Genomic DNA, 18,492 nt, shown 5'->3' on the forward strand with positions numbered 1-18,492 from the left:
CACTACATATGAAAGAATGGTTCCTGTATTCTTTGTAAAATAAACCTTCTCTCTATTCATATTTTATGCCAGTTAGTATGTATAGAGAATATCCTTGCTAATGAGTTCAAGTTGTACTTCACTTCTCATTATTTGGGTAGAAAACTGACTTGTTAGAACACACACTTTAATGATAAGGACTAGTAAATGTAACTCTTAAGCTAGAATACAAATGTCAATACTGGATTCCTGCTTGATAATTATGTAATATGTAATGTATTAGACAATAAAATATTATATTAGGTTATACCATTGGGTATGCTTTTTTTGTGTGTGTTGTAAGAACCTGTGGGTGGAACACTGTGTACTCTGTTCCAACTATAATAAACTACTACACCCTTCTTGCTGCTCCTAACACACCTGATGTCACTTTGAGTTGAGATCCAAATTAATAGACATTATATGCATGAATTTTACTATAGATATAGATAGTATGTGCTGTTTCTATATTTTTGGTTTGCTAATAATCATAATAAATGTAAAATCTATATAGTCACCCCACTGATTATTGTGTGAGCTTTTTACTACACTTAGTTTTTTGAGATTTGTAAAAATGCTTCCATCACACATGGAACTAGAGAAAGACACTACAAAAAAAGAGAACTACAAGCCAGTATTTCTAATGACCTAGGTCCTCAGCAAAATATTAGCAAACTGAATCTAATAATACATTTTAAAAAATCATACACCGCAGTCAAGTGGAATCCATTGCCAGGATGCAAGGGTGGTCCAATATTTGTCAAACCATCAGCATGATAAGTCACATCAGTAAGAGAAAGAATAAAAGCCGTATGATCATTTCAGTAGGTGCCAAGAAAGCATTTCACCAAGTACAACATCCATTCATAATAAAAACCCTTTGCAACGTAGCTCTAGAGGGAACATACCTCAGCATAATAAAGGCCTTATATGAAAAATCCACAGACAACATCAGAGTCCATGGTAAAAAACTGAGAGCTTTCCCCCCGAGGATCAGGAAGAACACAAAGATATCCACTCTTACCACTTGTATTCAATGTAGTACTGGAAGTTCTAGCCACAGCAATTAGACTACATAGAGAAATAAAAGGCATTCAAATTGGTATGGAAGAAATATAACTTTATTTGCAGATTATATGATGCTCTATATAGAAAACCCTAAGAACCCACAAAAAAATTACTAGAACTGATAAATGAATTCAGTGAAGTCGCATGGTACAAAATCAGTGTACAGAAATCTGTTGCATTCCTATACATTAATAATGAAGCAACAGAAAATGAAATTATGAAAACAATCTCATTTACAATTGCACCTAAAGCAAATTTTCTAGGAATAAATTTAACGAAAGAGGTGAAAGACCTATACTCTGAGGACTATAAAACATTGATGAAAGAAATTCAAGATGATGCAAAAAAAAAAAAACAAAAAACAAAAAAAAAGACATCTCAATGCTCATGGGTTGGAAGAACAAATATTGTTAAAATGTCCATACTATCCAAAGCAATTTACAGATTTAATGCAATCCCTATCAAAATACCAAGAGCATTTTTCATAGAACTAGAACATACAATTCTAAAATTTGTAAGGAATCGCAAAAGACCTCAGTCAAAGCAATCTTGAAAAACAAAATGAAGTATCATAATTCCAGATTTCAAGTTATATTTCAAAGCAGTAGTAATTACAGCAGTATGTTATGGTCACAAAAATAGATCAGTGGGCTAGAATGGAAAACCCGGAAACAAACCCACAACCATCTAGTCAATCTTCAACACAGGAGAAATGAATATATTGGGAAAACTGGTATTGGGAAAACTGGACCCCTTTCTTCCATCATACACAAAAAGAAACTCAAAATGGATTAAAAATTTAAATGTGAGACCTGAAGCCATAAAAATCCTAGATGAGAGCACAGGCAGTAATTTCTCTGACATCGGGCATAGCAACATTTTCTGAGCTCTATCTCCTGAGGCAAGCAAAATACAGCAAAAATAAACTGTTGGAACTTCATCAAAATAATGAGGTTTCTGCACAATGAAGGAAACAAAACTAAAAGGCAACCTACAGTATGGGAGAAGATATTTGCAAATGACATATCCAATAAATTGTTAGTGTCCAAAATATATAAAGAACTGATACAACTCAACACCCAAAAAGGAAATAATCCAGTTTAAAAATAGTCTGAAGATAGGAACAGATATTTCTCAGACATACAAATGGTCAACAGACACATGCAAAGGTGCTCAACGTCACAAATCATCAGGGAAATGCAAATCAAAACCGCAATGAGATATTATACCTTACACCTGTCAGAATGACTAAAATCAAAAACAAAATAAACAGTAAGTGTTGGCAAGGATTTGGAGAAAACAGAACCCTTAGCACTACTGGTGGGAATGTAAATCAGCGCAAACACTGTGAAAAGCAGTATGGAGATTCCTCCGAAGATTAAAAATAGAAATACCATATGATCCAGTAATTTCACAACTGGGTATTTACCCAAAGAATACGAAAACACTCATTCAAAAAGATATATGCACCGTATGTTTATTGCAGCATTATTTATAATAGCCAAACTGTAGAGGAAGCCCAGGTGTCCATCAATAGAATGGATAAAGAAAATGTGTACACACACACACACACACACACACACACATATACATACCTGCAATGGACTATTATTCAGCCATAAAAAAGAAAGAAATCTTGCCATTTGCAATAACACGGATAGTGTTAAGTATAATGCTAAGCAAAATAAGCCACAGAAAGACAAATATATGATCACTCATGTGTGGAATTTAAGAAACAAATGAGTAAAGGAAAAAGACAAACCAAGAAGCAGACTCTTAACTATAGAGAACAAACCAGTGGGGAGGTGGGTGGGAGGATGGATGAAATACAGGGTGGGGAATAAAGAGTACACTTATGATGAAAAAAATGCTTCCATCACATATGCCCTTTTTTTCTTTTGATGTCCACCACAACGTATGCATCGGTCACATACATCATTGTTGATCTTTTTAAGGTCCTTGTTTTTATTTTCCTCTTCACCGTAATTCTCACGTTTATTCCCTCACTTTCCCAGGACATGCCCGCTCTATTGAATGTCTTTGGCTATATGTGTACCCTTGTATTACACTGACCAGTGTTGGTTCATGTGTGTTTTTATTTACATAGGTGCTACGATGCCAAGGTTCTTGTTCTCCTTACTTCTTTCCATTTAATGTATTGATGAGATAGAACTATGGAACCCTCTGTCCATCTAGCACAAGGGTTCTGACAGATGTTACTGTAATTTTGTCGACCCCATTGCATGGACTCCTCTCTTTTCCACAGATGGACATCTTGGTGGCCTCCATCTCCTGCTGTCATACGCATTCTCAGCCACACACTTACACAATCAGGCAGAGTGCTAAGTGACAATATATAATATGAGGAAACCAGACATGTTTTCATTTATGGTCCAACAGAATACATACCCTAGAGACAATATTGTATGTTCCTTAGTCTTTGATTCAGACAAGATCTTTGTCCTTTATTTTCCTTAAAACATAATGGCTAAAATTCATAATATAGGATCCCTAATCATGAAAACAAATGGTCTTCTCACAGTCTTCCCACTCCTCAAACTTTGCGGAGCATTGACACCATTCATTTAGTATTAATTGAACACCAAGAATGTAAGAATATGTGCCATATTGTACTACACCTGTTATGAGGGGGTTTGGAAATAGGCTATCCAACCTGCTCTCGAGGAGATGACAGTTGAATAAATCACTTAGATTTCTGAAATTCTCCCTTCCTTTTACCCCCAAACACTGAATTCTGTTTTTTTTCCACTATTTTTCTTACTGCTCCTTCTCTACATCCCGTCGACTTCTCTCTATGGCCTACTAGCTAATATTTACACCCCTGAGGTCTGTCATTTACCCTTTTCTCTTGCATACTCATCTCTTTGCTGGCCATCTTGCCATATCGCAACTTTGCTTAGATTTGTAACCGACTACTTGATACAATCTCTCCTGCCCCTCCCCACAAATTCTAGCTCTGCATTTCCATAGTTCTTCCAACTGAATACCCATGAATACGAATAGGGGAGTGCATACCAGTTCCTCCAGGTTTCCTATCAATGGTATCATTCTCTCAGGGTCCTAGACTTGAAACAGATGTACTACTGCATTGCTTAATCTTTCTGAAGTAGAGCTCTTGGCCTTCACACCCATGCTGTAAGGCTTTAAAGATTTTGCTTTTCTTTCATAAGCAACCTTATCTTCGGAACTTGACTCTTGAGTCCAATTTAGTCTTATCTGCAGTTCATCCAAACCAGAACACTATTTCATCCAAACACACCATGGCCTCCCACTTCCTGCCTCTTACTAGGCTCTCTTCCACCCCAGATGTCCTTCCTCCAGCTCTTCTCAAGCTCAGTATAAGTGGAACCGACATCTTGAAGTCTTCCCTAATGGCCCAACTGATGATGCTCCCTGCATCCTCAGAACTGGTGACACTGCATTTCTCCTCTGCCACCTGTGCCTGTTTGGTTGACCAATGACTCTCGTTCCACTAGGGTCCATCTAGTGGGAAAGAGAGTCAGTCCATCTCAAGTTCATCTTTGAGATTATCATTATCAGTCCCAAGTGATCCAAAGACTTACACCTTATTTCTTTATGTTTCCTTTTTTCATCCTTTGTAGCTCCTGGCCCAGGCTCTTGCACATAACAGATGTCAATGAATACACACATATAAAGTAAATAATAAAAATCAGTGAAAACAACAAATATCATAGGCCTAAAAGATACTGCGTGAAAACCAGTTCAATCTGCCTCAGAAAAGAAGTTTAGTGTCCCAAATTCTGTTGACCATTTGCCCTACAAAAGTTGAATAACACACCTCTAACTGGTGGAAGAGACATTCGAATGCCACTTTTCTGTCTTTTCTACTCTTTCTGTCTTCTGTGGTTGTTGAGTATGGTTTTTGACTATGGTTTGTGTGGATGACGTCTGTACTTTGCAATAACACAACTGAACCTTAATACTGACCCTAATTCCTATTGACTGAATGACTCTAGGTATGTTCCCACATTTCTAAAATGGTAATCTGAGTATAAATTGCTATGGTGTTGGTAGGATTGGAAAATATCATGCATGCAAAGTGCCTACCTCAATAAATGCTATTGCAGTGTCTTTGGGAGAACTGACTTAGCTGAGGTAAAGGGGATTATATCCTAATGATTACACAGGGAATTTCCTCAGATACAAGCTGGTGCTCCCAGGTACTTCTGGGTCATATCAGCCAAACAAATCTTGGAGTGTGTACCACCAAAAAACCTCACATTTAGAGAAAACTAATTAAAATATGTATTACAGCACTTTTTCTTATTTTTGTTTTTGCCCCAGATTCAAATCACCAAACATCAACAGAGCACCAACTCTCTGCTGGTCAGGATAAGCCATCGCCACTGTGTATTTCTAAACCATTTTCAACATTTTGATATAAGCACATTAAAAGACAGTAATAAGACTATGGAGTATTATGCCTCCATCAGAAAGGATGAATACCCAACTTTTGTAGCAACATGGACAGTACTGGAAGAGATTATGCTGAGTGAAATAAGTCAAGCAGAGAGAGTCAATTATCATATGGTTTCACTTATTTGTGGAGCATAACAAATAGCATGGAGGACAAGGGGAGATGAAGAGGAGAAGGGAGTTGAGGGAAATTGGAAGGGGAGGTGAACCATGAGAGACTGTGGACTCTGAAAAACAATCAGAGGGTTTTGAAGGGGCGGGGGGGTGGGAGGTTGGGGGAACCAGGTGGTGGGTATTAGAGAGGGCACGGATTGCATGGAGCACTGGTGTGGTGCAAAAACAATGAATACTGTTACGCTGAAAAGAAATTTAAAAATGGGGCGCCTGGGTGGCTCAGTGGGTTAAGCCTCTGCCTTCGGCTCAGGTCATGATCTCGGGTCCTGGGATCGAGCCCCGCATCGGGCTCTCTGCTCAGCACTGAGCCTGCTTCCTCCTCTCTCTGCCTGCCTCTCTGCCTACTTGTGATCTCTCTCTCTCTGTCAAATAAATAAAATCTTTAAAAAAAAAAAAAAAGACAGTAACAAGGGTCACCTCGGTGGCTCAGTCGTTAAGCCTCTGCCTTTGCCTCAGGTCATGATCCCAGAGTCCTGGGATCAAGCCCCGCATCAGGCTCCCTGGTCAGCAAGACGCCTACTTCTCCCTCTCCCACCCCCCTGCTTGTGTTCCCTTTCTCTCTGTGTCTCTCTCTGTCAAATAAATAAAATCTTAAAAAAATAAATAAAAGACAGTAACAAGAAGGTGGCTTATGAAATATTTACTATGTTTCAGGTACTGCTCCAAGCACTGTTAACTCACTTGATTCTCAAAACAACCACATGAGGTCGGTCCTATTATTCATCATCCTTGCTTTATGAAAGAAATCATGACACTTTTAGGCAGAGTAGCTTGTCCAAAGTCACAGTGCTGAGATGTGACATCAGAGGTCTACTTGTGTATGCTGTGACCTTACATTGAAGCCTTCCAATCTCTTGAATAAAAATCAGGAAAAAGGTAATTTTTTTTTCCCCCTGGGGACACTATACCTGAAAGGTCACTGAGTGGATATTGGCAATGTCACATTCACAGGTACGGGGATTTGAAGGTTAGGAGACGTGGGGCATGGCAGACTGAGTGAAATTGGGTGTGCAACCTCTAAAGTCAGGCTGCCTGAGTCTCTCCAAGTCAAGTAACTTTCTAGCTGTGTGACTTTGAACAACATACTTAACCTCTCAGTTAGGGGGGCTAATAAGAGTACATACCTCACAGAGTTGTGCTGACGAGTCAGTGAGTTCATGCAAGTAAAATGCCTGGAGTAGTGAACTGGCACTATTCTAAGTATTAGCACTCAAAAAATACTAGCCACTACAGAAGAGTGAATCATTTGTAAAGCTCTGGAAGAACAACTATTTATTTAAAGCATTTTTTTTCCTTTTCATCCAAGCTGAAAAATATAAGACCTGTACAAGGACAATGTTACAAATTCAGCTGTCATATCCTTGTACAGACTTTCCCCCCAGTTTGATCCCCAAATCTTCCAAATCTAATTTCATCCATGTGCTTGATATGTAAGACCTCACTATCTTCCCAGATTATGAGTGACATTTTGTAAGTTGTAAAAATTCAAATGGGCATATTCGGGTGTTTTTTTTGTTTGTTTGTTTGTTTTACTATGACTAACATAGAGGGGCACAAGGCACCTAGACAGCCCTTTTGTGGGTCTAATATCTGCTTCAAATAATGGTGATTTATAAGAAGGTGGTGAAAATAAAACATATCATTTGAAGATTAGATATGAATGTGAACGCATATAGGAACTGTCCAGGTTCTCTGTCTGCCAAATGTGTTTAGACACAGAGTAATTTTAAAGGCTGTTTTTTAAGGGCAATGCGATTTTAAAAGGCAGTCTGGAAATGGCCTGAATCCTTCCAAAAGAAATAATCAGTAGAGAGTGATTTTTTACAAACCTATCAAGTACATCTAAGAAATGTTTAACTTTAGACATTCCTTAGTGTGTGCAGCATCTGTAGACCTAGGGTCTGACAGAGGGGCCAGTAACCCTGTAATCCAGGGATCCCAGGTGCCAAGACCGCCACAGAAACTTCCAGAGCAGCACCTGCTTGTGGGAGGCCCCAATAAGGCCTGAGACGAGGACCAAACCAGGCCCTGACTTGTGCCTCCTTAAAAGTCCGAATAACCTAACAAAAGGTTTAGGACGGGAAAAGTTGAGTAGCACTGAGAAAGGGTCTGTGCTATGTGTTGTGCGCTCGCCTACGTGACTTCCCACACACTTGCTAAACAAATGAGAACAATTCAGTTGGGGTCATAAGTTCATGGCTGGTCCTTGCTGCCCTAGTACAGCCCATAAATTACTTTCAGGTTTGCTGTATTTGTACTGGCATCAGCCATTTGGCGTCAGGAGGAACTCGTGGTTGTTTAACTAGACACAGGTGTATTGCTTCTCCTATTATCACTATATATATGGCCTTAGTGCTTTGAATAAACTTAGCACTGTTGGACATCCTCCTCAGTGCTCCTCCTGCCCCCATCTCTTTGTCTCTTAAGTTCTTTTCACCATCCTCTTACCCTCATGTTCCTGGCTAATTTGTCGCGCCGGCCACGACACCTGCTTGGCTGCACAATCCCAAGTACAGTTGCTGGAAAATTGCAGGAACCAGGAGCTAGAACATCTCCTGACAGCATTATGGAAATGGTGTCAAGAAAGCAGTCAAAGCCCAATGACAGAGGACCTGTCTCTGATTCTAGGGATGGTAACAGTTCTGTTCACTGTGTAGCTTCATGCTGGGTTAAAGTCCACTGTTACAACTGAGCCTTCTACTGTAGCGTCTCCAGCACCAACATCTTTGCCACTAACATGCTTTCAAGGAAGAGCAGTTTCAGTGGGAGACAAGACAGGAAGCTGCAGGCCACCCCTTGCAATTTCCTACTAGAAACCACCCCCAAACCCTCGAAAGGCATTCGGAAATTTCTACAGCTTCTCAGACTTAAGACAACCCAGCTGCCATTCCAGTAATGTCAACAGTAAAACTAGCGCCCCCTTGAGGTGTGATTGATACTGAGCCCAAATGGAAGATCTCATTGACAGAGACCTCAGTTTTGTGCAGGAGGGTTTTGATCTCAGGAACCTCTACAGTGACAATTACATATGGTTTTGCCCATTCTTCTGCTAAAATGTACTGGGCACCTGCAAGGGCAGAGGTGGATGGCGGTGCTGATTCACAGAGGCTTCAGCTGTTGAAGCCCGCGTTACTGAGGCCGCCAAGAAGCCGTACACAGAATAAGCAGGTGTAGAAAACGATACTTCCTTGTGAATCAGAAGTATTTAGCAGCTTAAAGGAGATCTAGTCCCTGTCTAGAACCAAATTAAAAAAAAGGAGGACCAGTCTCAGACGAGAAAGTTATCAGGGGTAACCTCAACCGTTTGGTTGTTTTTAAAAATTGATGGAGAAAAAAGAAGGAAAGGGGGGAGAAGGAGGGTTATTATGGTGCATGGACAGAAAGGGTCTCAGCAGTACCAGCAAAACCTGAAAGACAGGTTCACTTGCACCTTCCAAACCGGCTTCCAAGAGTCTAATTTTGAAGCAATACCGAAGCTTTGGAACCTGTTAGAGTAACAACCAACTCTTCCATAGCTGGCCGCAGAGACAGTTGCTCTCAAAACGTGAATTTCTCAGGGGCACCTGGGTGGCTCAGAGGGTTAAGCTTCTGCTTTCAGCTCAGGTCATGGTCCCAGGGTCCTGGGATCGAGCCCCGCATCAGACTCCCTGCTCAGTAGGGGAGCCTGCTTCTCCCTCTCTCTCTGCCTGGCTTTTTGCCTGCTTGTGATCTCTCTCTGCCAAATAAATAACTAAATAAATAAAATCTTTTTTAAAAAAACCAACATGAATTTCTCATCAACAGCTGCTGCAGGTATGGTTTCAGGCAAAGCAGGACCCTTGGTTTAATTCCCCGCTTAAGGACTTCCACAAAGAGAGGGATGTGTGCATGGTGGATGGTTGGTGAGGGGGAGCTGGATATCAAGTGGCTTAACAAAGGTAATTGTTTTCCTGTCTCCAAAGTGACTCAATAAAGGCCAAAACACTACAGGTTGATTGAGAACCACATACTGTAAAGAGCACTGATTCTGAAGAAGCCAAAGGATCTGGGGATGGAGAGGACAGACATCTCTACTTTCCAGATACCTCAGGCAGACACAAAATCTTTCACAACCAGATACACCTCCCAAGTTTACAGTGATGCTGGGAGGTGTCCCCAGCCCTGGAGACACGGGATAGGTCCCGTGAAGGAATGGAACCAGTAAGCCACACTGTAGTCTTCAAAAGGGGACTGAGAGCCATCTCCCCAACACCATGGTGACTCAGTTTTGCCTTTCAACTCCAGGGTGTTCTACAGGAACCAGAAAAGTACCAGAGAACTGCAATATTGGACTCCCTATAAAAATGTATGCAATTACCACCATTCAGTGTCACTTTGAAACCTTTCCCCCATTTCAAACTTGCTAAAAAATGCGTTCACTCAAATTTAAATGGCCTGGGTGAAGCCCACCTGTCCTTCTCAGTCAAGCAAAGCCCTGCAGCTTTGGGGCCGTCGGAGCACTGCCATCTAGTGGTCAGCTCCGCCATTCCCTCTCCACTTGCAAGACAAGCAAGCGGCTTTTCCTCATCTGAATCTCCACAGACCTACCACTCTCTGAGAGCCAAGCGGCCACTGCCTGACTTGAAATGGATTCCACCCAAGCTGGTCACAGAGACACGGCCAGCCAACGACCAGCCCGAAGATCGGGGATTTTCCAAGTTTCTATAAATTGGTGAATGACAGTCCACAGAATTGATATAACCTTTGAAATGTGGATTATATTAATTTCATAATGTGAAGTGTGCCACCTGTGTGGCAGATCAAATTTTTCAAAATGTTAAGTTTTTAAAGTAGGGGTGTGTGTGTGTGTGTGTGTGTGTGTGTGTGTGTGTGTGTGTTTTAGCTATGAAAAAAAGCCAGTGAGAGAAAAAGCTAAATGCTATGGAATACCTCAAAATGAGGTGTTTGATACTGCCATTTTTTTAAAAAGATTTTATTTATTTATTTCACAGAGAGAGAGATCACAAGAGGGCAGAGAGGCAGGCAGAGAGAGAGATAGAGGAGGAAGCAGGTTCTCCGCTGAGCAGAGAGCCCGATGCGGGACTCGATCCCAGGACCCTGAGATCATGACACGAGCTGAAGGCAGAGGCTTAACCCACTGAGCCACCCAGGTGCCCCTTGATACTGCCATTTTAAGTCCTAGAATTTATAATAAGAATCAACAAAATACAGCGATTTCCTTGTTATTAAGATAATACCATGTTGAGAGCGCCTGGCCGGCTCAGTTGGTAGAACGTGGGCCTCTTGATCTTGGGGTTGTGAGTTCAAGCCCCCACCCTGGGTGTAGGGATTACTTAAGAAAAATAAAATCTTAAAAACAAAACAAAACACAATACCATGTTAGCTTTACTGATGTTCTTTGCACGTGGAGATTCAGCAAACTGCTGCTTTTAGTTTTCCCCAAGATTGGTATGCAATTACCATAACCCACTTTGAAAACATAATAAAATAGAGCCAAAAAAGTGCTGAGCTGCTTAAAGTAGTCATTCTGTTCTATTTTTAGTTTTTAAGGTTGTTTACCTTGAGAAGGTACTGGAGCAGAAACGTGGGGTACGTCTTTTAATCCGGGCACAATTTTGCTGGTTGGGTAAAATGTTTCTTAAGATTTAGGTCCTCACCTGCTTGGAAAGGATGAAAAAGAAAAAGTCAGGATGAGTGTTTTGATTAAACTATTTAGAATGGCAATTGCAGGGGTGCCTGGGTGGCTCAGTGGGTTAAAGCCTCTGCCTTTGGCTCAGGTCATGGTCTCAGGGTCCTGGGGTCAAGCCCCGCATTGGGCTCTCTGCTCAAAGGGGAGTCTGCTTCTCCCTCTCTCTCTGCCTGCCTCTCTGCCTACTTGTGATCTCTCTCTGTCAAATAAATAAATAAAATCTTTAAAAAAAAAAAAAAGAGTGGCAGTTGCAAAAGTATTTTAAATGTTTCCATTTATTGTTAATGTTTGCTTTTAAAGAAATGTTCTAAGAAATCATTATCATAGAAAACTATTACACACAAACACACACACACACACACACACACACACACACACATATAAAATCTCAGAAAACTGTAATTAGCTGAAACTTTAGGTTCCCAAGGATATACACATCTATCTTCATGTTCTGAAAAATGACATCCTAAAAACGATTTACAAGTGAATATATTGAGAGTTACCACTGAAGATAACTTTTAAAACGTAAACTTTGATTTCCACAATATATTTCAAATGACACAAATCACAGGGGTAAATAGAAAATTAGGACTATACATCTGGGCTATTGTATTAATACACGGAGTATTGTGTGTAGGACTTAAGAATTTGTATTAAGGTAAGAAGGATCAGATGCTTTTGAATTATACAAAAGAATGCATCACTGATAAAACATAACCACTCCATCGTTAAGTGGCTTCATAACCTTCAAAGGAGAAGATGTAAGGCAGCACAAACAACCTTGCCATGTGAATATTCTAGAGTCCGCTCCAGACAGGGGCTTCAACTCTGCGCGGCTAATGACATTTGTGACCCACAGCAATCCCAGATGGATTTAGCCTGTCTGCACTGCACTTGTAAAACAAGTTAGAAAAAGGCAAACTCTCTGTTCTTCTGGTGCCATGTGTATATATTTTGGCTATTTCAGGATATAAGATAATGGGGGGAAAGCACCTTTTGTTTCATTTTTCACCATAATGAGGGACACCATTTGACATGTGCTCCAATTCACTAGATAAGAGAAGAGCAATAAAACACAGGGCTAAAACATGAAAAAAAGAATGTTTCCTAAGGTCCTCTTGGGCACTGGATCATTGTTTTATGATAATTTGAAGCTTAGTTTTAACTGACCTTGCCTGAGTCCAAACTTTGGAACAGAAATACCTAGGAATTCTCACTAATCAACAAATGTTCCAGGAGATCAGACACACCAGAGCATGGATGCCTATGGCACAGGGCACAGATGTTTGTGGGGAAGTGGCTAACCCATTTGTAAATTTCCACTGTATACATTTCAAAGACCGCCAATGCCATGTAACTGTAGATTATGCCTTCAGTATTGATCAATGACGGTTCTGACAACTATAAAAAAAATCATACTGCATTTCACAATTATGGGTGGTGAACGAGGGATGGTAAATGTGCTTAATCATTTTTCTTAGCAAGGAGTTCTATTCAAATCAAGTAAAGGTACTGCTTCATACCTGATCCTTGCAACTTAAGAAAGAGAGGTTTGACAATTTCTTTTAAAAATTAAGGAACTACAAACATACTTTAAACAGAATAAACATCTACGAATGCACTAAAGGTAGAAGAAAATGAAAGAAGCAGTATCCGAAAAGCTTTCTTTAAAAGACAGAAAAATCAAAACACACAAAAATCCTAAAACATAAAAAAGACTACCCAAATAAAATAACACCCATCAACTCTGACAAATAAATACAAACATCAGCAAAAAGCAAATAGTCTCCATTTGAGCCCAGAAATGTAATTACTGGAGAATGATGTAACTGGCATTACAGAAAGATAAAGAGAAATCTTAAAATGTAAACAACATTAGGGATCAAATGAATTTAACACAAAGAGCTGAAGGGAGGAATTATGAAATTAAGCAAAAATAGTGCTTTACACTGATAAAGGTTTTGATCCATCAGGAAGTCATGAGTTATTAGCCTTTTTTGTTTCAAATAAGTTACCAAATATGTCAAGCCGTAACTGGTAGAAATGAATCACTCGTAGAAATATTATGAGAGAACCTTATCACACCTCCATTAGACTAATCCCTAGCTCTACATTTATGAACTGTGTGACCCACAAAGGTTATTAAAACACAGTTGTCAAGGGACCAGGAGAGAAGAGGCTGCCGGCCAAGGCCGCCAGCAGAGACTAGCAGTTGCTAGAGTAACACAGGTGCCAAAACCAGGTTCCCAGACAAGACCAGGGCCTCAGCGGAAAGGTGGGTCTTTGGAGATAAGAGGGTCTCTGAACCCCTTAGCCATCTGACTCATTTTGTAGTATTACCTCCTCACTTTGCATCTCAGTCCATTTTCTCCCCTCCAATTTCTGCCATTAATACTCCATTTTGAATAATGAATTAGTTTTAAAAAATTCACAACCCACAGAACTTGAGTTTATAGATAAAGAAAATGATAATGAACCCATACTGGGTCTGACTTTCTTCCCTCCTTACCTGGGTTTTAATGACAAAATGAACCTATATTAGTCCATATGCGCTTTAAGGGGCTATTTAACCATCCTTATGCCCCTTCCCCCAATTAATTCACCCCCCAGACATTAGCTGAACGAAACCTGCCCACTTAAGCTACCTAAATTTAGTCTTGCTTCTGCTTCCTCCAGAATTGCTCTGCATATGGGTTTATCCCCTCTTCCCTCATCCCTGCTCAATGGCATTCTTGTTTAAACAGTTGGTTGCTATGGTGAGTAGGGTATGCTTTAGTGGTGTTATTAGCTCTTTCTCTGCAATACCAAATATTTTTTCTTGACTCTTCATATGTTCTAGCACCTTCCTCCTCCAAGTGTGGCCTGTGGGCCAGCAGCAGGAGCATCTCCTGGGAGCTCATTAGAAACACAGACTCTCAGACCCTATCTTAAACCCACACAATCAGAACCTGCATTTTAACAAGACTACCTGGTGATTCACGTGCATGCGACAGTCTGAAAAGCACTGCTTTAGTGATTCTTTCCCACAAATACTGCCGGATACATCCAATAATGTGTTGAACCATCCTCACTCCAGGTTCTCAATGTCCACTGACTTAATAAAGTCTCTGCTAGAACTGTATTGAATAAACCAATTTTTTTTTAACTTTAGTATTTTTGTAGCAACTTACTCTTCCATGGATCCCCCTGTCCCATGATAACTATTATCATCTTCCAGAATTCACAATCTATGGAACACATTTTGAGAAATGCTGGACTAATGGACATAATACGATGAATGAAAATAAATCACTAATTAGGCACATCTCTGGGTTTCAGTTTCCTCAACTACTCAATAGGGATAAAACAGACCTACTAATGTCAAAGGGTAGTTTGGAGAAAAAGATGAAATACATCTCAAAGCCCTCTGAAAATATGAGTGGTGAGAAAAATTTCATTCATATATTTGTCCACCGAGCAAATATTTATGAGTTTCTACTCTGTCCTAGGTCTGTGCTGGGTATGGGGGTTACAGCAATGAGAAAAGTAGAAATGTTTCCTATTTTCATGGAGTGAACGAACTGAGTGAACAGAACAGAGATTTTCCTCTCTGACACACCTGTTGGCATAGTGAAAGGACTCTGCCATAAACACTGAACTTGTTCCCATATCCCTATATCCTGAGAGCAGAGGCGAATTCAACCTTCAGATAAGCTTACTTCTGAATATCTAGGAAGAACAGCAATAATTTTTCTCTCTCATAAATTGTGATTTTTAATTTTTTATATTTTGGCTTCACTGCTGTAAAGGATTGTGCAAATGGCTTAAAATGAATCTTGATAGAGTTCTAATTCTTAAAGATAGTGTTTCAAAAATTTAGATGATTTAAATTTGAATATATGAATAAGTTATATTCTTTTTATTCCCATTCTAAATAGTTTAAGTTTAGTATTTTGTTTTTTAACAAGTTCACAAAAATAGGACAGGAATTTTATATCAGCAATTGGAGACGTGTGAGACAAACTGAAGACACTTGTGTGAATTAGAGCCATTTGAAACAAAGGCCATGTCCATACATGCCCACGGATGTAATTACTACAGAACTTAATGTTTACCTGAATAACTTAGTTGGTTTTTAGAAACTATTTCAGAGTCTTTGGAACTCAAGTGTTTAATATAAAGTTCAGAGGCTTCTCTTGGAGTTTTATTCAAGTGAATGTTGAAGCTCACTTAGAAAAGTGGAGAAATCCTTTTCTTGATTATCTCCCTGATTCACTGATGAGTTGCAGACTTTCTCTTTCTGTTACAAACTTTCTCTCCCAGCAACGAATGCATCTAGTCCTATGAGGTTATGAAATCTGAAGGAAAAGTCCACGCAAGGAGGGCTGGTACCAGTGACGGAGGTCTGGGGAGGAGAAACAGAGTAAGCGGAGACCGAGTCCCAGGGTACACCTGGGGAGACAGGAAACACAGTTTTTCAGGACACAGACAGCACAGCACAAGACTAGATGTTCGGAAGAGATGGTCTGCAAGCTCTACTTTACTCTGAACAGAGGGCTGGCTGGGAAAAGAATTTAGGGAGACAACATGAAAAAATTTCATTTATCTAGTTAACACTAGATGGCAGTGAATGATAGTATTTATTAGGAAATAGGAATTGGTTGTCATTAATAATGACATCATGGGCATATTTAGACTATCTTGGGGCTTGACATAGAACAACAACACAATAAAAATCACCTGATCACTTCTGCCTTGGTTCAGTTTTGCTATAATCCAAGTGAAATATTAAATGCATTAGTTTTTGCCTTCCCTAAAGGTAGCTATAGTTTTGTCTCAATGTTCTGTGTTACATTCAGTTTCTCTATTCTTTGTTTCAGTGTGGTGATCTTTCACATTTATGTGCCTTAATGTAAATTTTTTTTTTTAAGTTTTATTTATTTCAGACAGACAGTGAGCGAGCACGAGTGGGGTAGGGAGGGGTAGAGAGAGGGAAAAATGGACTCCCCACTGAGCGTGAGGCGGAGCTCCATCCCAGGACCCTGATATCATGACCTGAGCCCAAGGCAGACGCTTAACTGACTGAGCCACCAAGGCGCCTCATAGTTTTTTTTGGTTTTTTTTGTTTTTTTTTAAACATATATAGACTCTTTAGAGACAGTAAGCATACTTCATTCTTAAAGGAAGAAGTTATGTAGAATTTTTACATCTTGGACCATCAGAGCTAAAAGGGACCTTAACAATCATGTGGTCCAAGTTTTCAAATGAAATAACTAAGGTTCAGAGAAGTTTCGTAGCTTGCCTGAGGTCACACAGCCCATCAGTGATGAAGTTAAAAATAGAACCAAGGTATCTTGGCCTGCATAGTTTTTTCATTACTTTTGAAGCTCCCAGGCCAAAGGCTGTGAATGGAAGAAGTAGGTTCTCTCCAAGCTGAGGTACCAGGTTGGGGTGATGTCCCACCTGCAGTCATTTCCTTTCAGCTAGCTTCTATGACCTTGAAGCCCAGCCAGGCAGGCCAGAAGTCCCATGCATGCTCTGTAACATCAGTTAGGGGCAGGACAGTCAAACAGGTGGGATACGAAGGACAGGCTCCCTTTAAGACCCTGACGCAATCCCCCTGCCTTCAGGAGGAAAGGAGTGTCACCAATCCTACATTTAAAGGAGGATGGCAGCCACGGCTCTGTGAAGCTGTGTAGTCTGGGACAACCAGTGGCCATGCAGCTGACCCGCAACACCGTGCAGGGAACCTTGGCCAGTGCCCCACTGGCCACAGCGCCTCCACTGTCACCACCTCCTGGTCCCTGCATGACGCCCACACAGCAGTCCTTTCCAAGCCAGATGCCGGCCTCACCTCCTACCGCAGGGTGGGTGGGGCAGGCATGAATGCTCCCCAGGGGTTGGTGGGGCAGGGCGGCCAGTACTGGCTCTTCTGACTCTTCTGATTCCCAGAGGTTAACTTGTAAGGCTGCAGGGTCCACAGGCCACTGGCAGGAGGGGTGGCAGGCTTGGGGTTGCTCTCTGGGGCGGTGGGGCAGGTGGCGGGAGGCAGGAGCACTTGAAGCAGCCCAGCTCTCCTTCCTTCCAGCTCCAGTTCCTCTGGGGCTTACATAAATATACACTTGCTCTTTGAAATGGTGGAGCCATGCTGGTCTGCTGCTCAAAGAAAAAGAATACAAACAAAATAAAACAAAACAAAAAGCCCTCAAATTTGACTGAGCTTAAGAAAACTGCACAATTGAAGAGACTGGACCCATGTGGAAACTCCATATAACCTCAGATCGTCTGCCAGTAAGTAATAGCCAATAAGTACTTGTGGGACATCTGCTAAGTGTCAAGACTGTGCTAGGCATGGGAGTTCCCATGGCGAATAAGACAGATGTCATTTCTTCTCTCCTGGAGCGTGAAGTTCAGAGGAAAAGGCATGGAGGAAATAAGTAGTTATATGCTCACACGCTTACACTGGGGATCACTGACACCTGTGTGTTGAACCCCACTGGTACTGGCTCCCCAGAGGCAACTGTTCAATATTCAGGGATGTTGTCAGCCAGTTGTTAAACACGGCCATGAATGGGATGAGCTGAGGTGGGAGAACTGAGACCACTGAAATCAGTAAATGTCACAAACTGGTCCTTCCCCCAGAGCCCCTGCTGTTAGCTGCTGACCTGCCAAGCATTGGAGGAAGTTCATGTCTCTTGTGAGGGCTCCTCCTTGCTACTAACCAGGATCCAGTGAGTATTTCCAACTACTGGCCCCTGTGAGGGTAACTGGGCAGGGGGCCAAGGCATCTGACTTGAGGGTAGTATTGTTTCCTTCTCTCCATTAGTAGACTGAGGAGGAAGGATTACTTTCTAGGCCACCTGTGCCAATCAAGTGGCCAAATAGTGTAGACAGGGCACCTAAAGATAGCCTCCTTCGTGGGCAGAAACATTTGGATTATGGAGGTTTGATGAAGTCAAGTAAATGCCCCCCCAAACCCTCTCCCAGAATTTAGACACAAGCCTTCCCCCATCAAGATTTTGCCTGATCTGGGGATACCCGGGTGGCTCAGTGGGTTAAGCATCTGCCTTTGACTCAGGTCATGATCTCAGGGTCCTGGATCGAGCCCCGCCCTGGAGGTCACAGCC

General features: G+C 41.1%; 1 protein-coding gene across 1 annotated transcript in view; it reads left to right on the plus strand.

Annotated features, from left to right (window-relative positions):
• LOC111156789 (transient receptor potential cation channel subfamily A member 1) overlaps positions 1 to 18,492 on the plus strand; it is a 105,271-nt gene that overhangs the window by 65,588 nt on the left and 21,191 nt on the right. Inside the window, exon 28 of the mRNA XM_022517853.1 lies at positions 16,996 to 17,232. Within this exon, the coding sequence (XP_022373561.1) occupies positions 16,996 to 17,232 (237 nt within the window). The remainder of the gene's footprint in view (positions 1 to 16,995; positions 17,233 to 18,492) is intronic.

The sequence above is a fragment of the Enhydra lutris genome, unplaced genomic scaffold (assembly GCF_002288905.1).
Source record: "Enhydra lutris kenyoni isolate GAN:26980312 unplaced genomic scaffold, ASM228890v2 scaffoldscaffold49, whole genome shotgun sequence".
Taxonomy (NCBI): Eukaryota; Metazoa; Chordata; class Mammalia; order Carnivora; family Mustelidae; genus Enhydra; species Enhydra lutris.